We start from the raw sequence: 6,391 nt of genomic DNA, 5'->3' as shown, positions 1-6,391 counted from the left end.
ACCTTCATATAAGCCTTGAGTGACTTCCTTGAACTTGTGGGGGTTTCACTAATGTCAAATGCATGCACAAAAAATCAAAATCAGACTAGATGTGTATGCCAACAGGATGCCAGGCAGTGGTGTGCTGAAATATGCCATGCCAGCTCTGTGCATGCTAGCTCCTGAACTGGAAGCAGTATAGCCCGGTTAGTGTGGTTTCTTCATCGCCACACAGCATTATACTAACACAGCTATCCTGCTTCCAATTCAGAAACAGAGGGAATGTGGAGGTGCCTGTATAGTGCAGACATACCCAATAATGTCTGTTAGAATCCTGTTTCCATCAAAGCTTTCAGTCTGGGTATCCGTTAAGCCTTTCAAAGTAGGGTACTTGACTGATGCATACATTTATCTATCTTGAATTATATGAAATTTAGGACAGTTGCCAGCTGTTGGTAATATACTCAGCATAGATTACTGCCTTTTGGAAACACATTTTTGCCCTTAGTGGTGTTTTGCCAGCTTCTGCCTGCTCATGGGACTTTTACCTGCTCTCTGCAGGCACTGTGAATTGGCTTAGCTGCCACCTGGGACTCTTGGGCCTAATGCTCTCCCCACAACCTCTCCACTCCTATCCGGTCTTGTATTTCAAGATGCCTCTCTGAAATTGTGTCTGCAATATACCAGCACTATCTCAAGATCAGTAGACCTAATTCTGATCTGCCTATAAAAAAGGACACCATGTGAGATTAGAATCAAGCCCAGTACCTTTCAGACTAAATTTATCTTTAGAGATAGACTTTTCTCTGTGGCTGTAGGGAACGGGACTGGGAGCAGTGGCTTTAAACTAAAGCAGAGGAAATTTAGGCTTGAGATTAGGAAGAACTTTCTGACTGTGAGGGTAGCCAAGCATTGGACCAGGCTACCTAGAGAAATTGTGGAATTTCCATCCCTGGACATTTTCAAGAGCAGGTTGGACGGACACTGTAGTAGGATGGCTTTACTACAGGGATAATCCTGCTCTGATCATGAGGCTGGACTAGATGACCACAAGGGCGAGATATAGACATTACACTTTTACTTGTATAAGTGATCTGAAACTGATCTGTACCCGTAACAGAAGAGAAGTTCAATACACAAAACTGGTCTATAATCATAACTGAACAGAAGTTCAGCACACACAGACTGATTTTAAAATGGTGGAACCTGGCCTAAGATTTCCCCCTGCACCAAACGGCAAATATGTGTTTTGCTCGCCACCGATTTAAACTACTCTGATTACAGAAAACGGCGTAACTTATATTGATTCAACCTTGGGCTTTTGGAATGTCTGGACCTAGCCACGAGGTTCCTTTCCAGCCCTACTTTTCTATTATCCTATGACCCTATGATTTTTCATCCTAGTCTTTCATTCCGTTCCCTCATCTACCTCCATTGACAAAACAACTCTCTTTTCCTCCTCAGCTTCAAACCTTCCTGTCACCTTTGACTCTCCTTGTCACCCCTCCCTTCTCTAGTCCCCTGTCTAAATCTTGTCACTTCTTCCCTTTAACCTCTCAAAAGGTCTTCACTATTCCTAGTGGTTAAGCCCTCTGTCAAATACTGGCTCTTGATTTTCTAATAAACCATGCATTTTTCTAACTCCCATATACTCTGGCTTTGCTGAATTGCCACTGTTAAGTATCTCCCTTTATTACTGTTGTACATCCCTTTGCAGACCTACATTTATTTCCTGTCCCTTAATCTGTTAAATGCATATACTACTTGTCCTCACCAAGTCCTACGTGAACATGCCACCATCACCCATTCTGTTCTCATGCCTGTATATGCTCCACTGATGCCTGTCAGTCATCCCACAACACCTGATGACCTTCTCCCACCATTCATTCTGTACCGCCTGTTCTGCTGAAAACTTTCTTCCTCTAAAAATGCTCACTCCTCTGTTCCAAATCTCTCTTATAACCCTGTTCTCCCAACCCTCCTCCAGTCATCAATAATCCCCACACTATCTCGTAACTCAGCTGTTTTCCAGATTCTTGTCTTCCTCATGTGTACAGCTGACCCTAGGGGTGTGCGGGGCCTGGGGCATATCAGCCTGTGCAAGGCCTCTGTGTGTGAGGGGAGGGGGTGGCGAGCAGTTGGAGCACAAAGCCTGTGGCATGTGGTGGCTGTGCGGAGTGGTGGAGCAGGGCCCCCCAAAGTGCAGGACCCAGGGTGGTCATCCTGATTCACGCCCCACCCCCCAAGGAACAGCTCTGCATGTGTGGATTGGGCCCCACAGGGTGCATCTAGATGTGCATGGATGTTTGGTTCCCCGGGGACAAATAGATATTCAGGGGTCAAAAAAAAACACAGAAAAACCCCCCAGCATGCTTGGCCAGCAGGCCCTTGTAGCATGGAGAACACCAGACTGTGCAGTATGTGGTGCCGCATACCTCATGACTCTGCATGTCTACATGCGCCCACAGGGGCTTAGGTGCAGTTTGTGAATCCTGAATAGGTTTACTTGCCTAAATACTCAGCCCAGCCAAGAGAACTGATCATATACAGTGGCAATGGTTTTCTGGCAAAAATGTAGGCACCTAGGGGTCTTTGGCCACCTAATGGAGTTAAGTGGGTTTCCGCAGATCACTCTTTACTTTAGTGTCTCAGTTCCTTTATGAACTTTACCTTAAGTAACTAGCACTTTAATAATATCTTGTGCTTTGAAGAAAATTAGTATTTTTGTCACCTCTTCTTTAGGGACTACCTCACCGCTGGCACCTTGAGAGCCAAATTAATAGCATCTAGGGTACCAGGATCACACACAGGTAGGCTAGGGACAGACATTACACATAAACCAGTTTCAAAATGGTGGAAACTGGTTTAAGATCAACCTAGTTGAATGTAGTATCAGACTTAACCGATTTGGGTCAAACTGATTTATGCAATTCTATCCCAGACCCCTTCCTGGTTTAAGTTAAACCAGAGCCCCCCATATCCCAGATGTTTTGCAGCTCTGGGCTGGGCTAGGCTGTGCTCTAGGGTGCAATGAACAGGCTGGCCCTGCTCCTCTCCTCCCTAGCCAAAGCTCTGGGGCAGACTACAGGCACAGCAGGGTCTGCCTGGCTTCCCTTGCTGCTGAAGCAGGTTAGACCAATCTGCAAAGATTGAATCAATTCAGGCTCAGGCTTTTTGAATGTCTGTCCTTAGCCCTAGGGCCAAGCTCCCAAGGCCCTTGCAGTGCAGATGAAGTAGGGTTACCATACATCCGGGTTTTCCCGGACATGTCCTCTTTTTTGGACAACCACCTTGTGTCTGGGTGGGTTTTTAAAATGTGAGGAAATGTCTGAGTTTTTGCTCTTCCTCTGCTTTCCCAGGCTGGCTGTTTGGGGCTGGAAGCCGCAGGCAAAGTGATCTGCTGTCAGGAGTCACATGCTGTATGCACAGGCCCCAGCAAGTGTGTGTGTGTGCCCACAGCTGTGTGGGCAGCAGGGCTGGGGGAACAGGGGCTTCTGGGTCAGGAGTGAGGGGCACCAGCAGAGATGGGGGGTGGGGGCTGTGGGTCAGGAGTAAGAGGCACCGGCAGCACTAGGGTGCAGGGGGCTGCAGGTTGGGAGTGAGGTATGCTGGCAGGGTAGGGGGGGCAGGGGGCTCTGGGTTGGGAGTGAGGGGCACTGGAAGGACTGGGGGGCAGGGGCTTAGGAGTGCGGGGCAGAGGCAGGGCACAGGTATATCACTGCCCCTTCACAATCATATGCCCCTTCCCCTCTGCTCCCCTGCCCCACTCCCCTGCCCCTCCTGCTCTTCCCCAAAATGGGTCCTCTTTTTTGATCCTGGAAATATGGTAACCCTAAGATGAAGGTACTTAAAATATCTACTGTAATGATAAAAGTGAATATTAAAAATAGAAGTCATATTTAATGACAGACCTCTTATTCCACTCCAGGAATGTATTAAGGTATAAATATATTTATTTTTGCTTTAAGGCTGTTCTACACAAATGAATGGTGTAAAGAGTCAGACTCTTTCTCATATAACTTATTCTTTCCCTTTCTTGATGCTCTTAAATGCAACATTATTTAGGGCCAGTGATACAGCTGAGCAGCGGCAGAAGCATTAGATACTTTAGCACAGACAAACTCAGAAACTAGCCATGGAAATGATGCTTTGTCATCCGTCATGGTGCAGGGAAGTAGGGGGTGATCTGGAGAAACTGGAGAGTAGGGGAGAACAAAGTGGATGGTAGAGAGGTACAGTGAAAGCAGTTTTTGTACTTAGAAGATAGCATTATCCAAATGTTCCTTTCAATCCAGTGGCGGCATAGACTTTTACTTCAGTGTTCAAAAACATTTCTCAAATTTTCTGGTTTGAAGGCAGGCAAGAGAAGATCCTTTGTTAGCAAATTCCAAAAATTTCCACCAGATTTCCAAGTAAGCATCTTTTTGCCTTCTCCCCTGTAGAACACTGATTCGATAGGACAACTTTTTCCATTACTAAAACTTCCAAAACGTTTTAAACTAGTCCATGATTTTAGGGGATTTCACTTCTCTTCCAGGCTTTTTCAATTGTAATTTGTTTCCCTTTTCATGTTAGACATATACTTTCTTTTCCAAAAAGGCAAAATCAACGTATTGTTTTTATAGTCTTATCACTGAATTTCCTAGTTCTCTTATTCGCTCCTCTAATTCAGAACGCATCTAATATTCTACTCTATTGTATCTCCAATACTGAATATTCAAGTCACTGATATATTTTCATAGTTTTAATAGACATTAGGAAGGGACCTCGCGAGATCATCGAGTCTAGCCCCCCCCGCCATAGGAAGGAAGTCTGCGGGAATCAAATGATCCCAGCAAGATAAACATCCAAACGCCTTTTAAATGAGTCCAAAGCAGGTGACTCCAGTTTACAAGCATTTTTTTCTGAGAATTATTGAAAGTAACTTGATTTCCCCAACTAGTTCTCCCTGCTGGTAAATTCTTTACAATAGTTTGATGTTCATCGATTTTATCAGAAAAGGTGAAGTCATCTAACCATTGTTTCTTCACTATGCTGTGTATTTCAGGTAACTATATCAGCAACAGCAATATTACTGTGACACTTTTTCTCATTTGGGTGGCAGCTTTCTTCTGGTCAGTGGCTCCACTACTTGGATGGGGAAGTTACATAGGTAATGCACTCGTACCCTCTCCATATGCTGACGCAGTCAGCACATATTTGCATAACTAAAGCTGCTTTCCCTTCTTTCTTGCTGTTTTTTGTATAGCAGATTATTTATTAATTGGGCTGGGAATATAATTCACAAAGAATAGCTTATTCTAGGAATGTTGCCTTTTATAAATGTATTGTGGATATATCTTAGAGTCCAATTATCTTCTGCTAATCACTGCTTTTGTTAGATGGATTGCAGAACTGATTGGGGGCTGTTATGCCCAGCTTTGTATATTCTTTCCAATATTTGTTGCTAAGATCTAACTGGACATGTCTACATGTGCAATTCATTTGCAGCAATAAACTCTGGCGCATATTGAGCCAGAGTTTATTGCTCCTGAGCACGTCATTTGAACATGTACCCAGGACCACAGCATGTTGAGCTGGGTCAGAGCAGCCCTGGCTAGCAACAGGTCAGGAGGGCGTGCTTGAACCCAGGTCAACGTGCTGCAGAGGGGCTGGTTGGGGCATTAGGGTACTTCAGTATGGGGCTAGCTGGCAGGCAGCTCCCACACTAGGGCACCTTCATGCCCCAGCTAGCCCCATCAACATATACATGTGCATTGTTGCACATGAAAAAACTCCACAGCAGGGTAGTACTTGTAAATACTTGTAAAAAACTCCACAGCAGGGTAGTTACAAGTACCACCCTGCTGTGGAGTTTATTAGTTTCCTGTGGCCTAATAGGGTTGTACATGTAGATGCCAAGACATTTACTGAGGAGCTAGTTAGGAAACTCCACAATAAATAACTCATGTAGATGTGCCTACTGAATATGCTTCCAAAGTCACTTTCTGATTGGGACCGCCAGACATGTTGGCCACCCCAGAGCATCCCTCTCTCCCCACCATACTAGGGCTTCCAGGTTTGCTCTGTGGACCCAGGACTCTGAAAGTGCTGGAAATCCTACTGTAGCCAGCAATCAGCTACCTGCCACAGGGAGCTGGGAACCGGGAAGTTCTGGGAGCCCTGATAATGTGAACTGCTTCAGACAGGAGACTCATTTGCTTCCACATCCTCAGGCCAGTTGTCTCCCTGTGCTTCCTACTTGCCAAGCAATGAACCTGAGGGCTGGCTGGCCTGGGAATCAGGAGGCCCGTAATTCCCCAGTCTTGAGGCATTCTGTACAAGGGCAGTTAGGTATGCAAAGATTTTGGTTTCCTCTGATTTTTAAAAAAAGCCCCAATTTTCAGTTAAAAAAAGTAACCCCAAATCCACA

General features: G+C 45.3%; 1 protein-coding gene across 1 annotated transcript in view; it reads left to right on the top strand.

The window, feature by feature from the left end:
• Positions 1 to 6,391, top strand: part of LOC109304869 (visual pigment-like receptor peropsin) — a 52,557-nt gene that overhangs the window by 39,962 nt on the left and 6,204 nt on the right. Inside the window, exon 4 of the mRNA XM_019527699.1 lies at positions 5,027 to 5,131. Within this exon, the coding sequence (XP_019383244.1) occupies positions 5,027 to 5,131 (105 nt within the window). The remainder of the gene's footprint in view (positions 1 to 5,026; positions 5,132 to 6,391) is intronic.

The sequence above is a fragment of the Gavialis gangeticus genome, unplaced genomic scaffold (assembly GCF_001723915.1).
Source record: "Gavialis gangeticus isolate Ggan-Ray unplaced genomic scaffold, GavGan_comp1, whole genome shotgun sequence".
NCBI classification, from domain to species: Eukaryota; Metazoa; Chordata; order Crocodylia; family Gavialidae; genus Gavialis; species Gavialis gangeticus.
The sequence above is the reverse complement of the archived record's forward strand: the minus strand, read 5'-3'. Positions and strand labels throughout refer to the sequence as shown.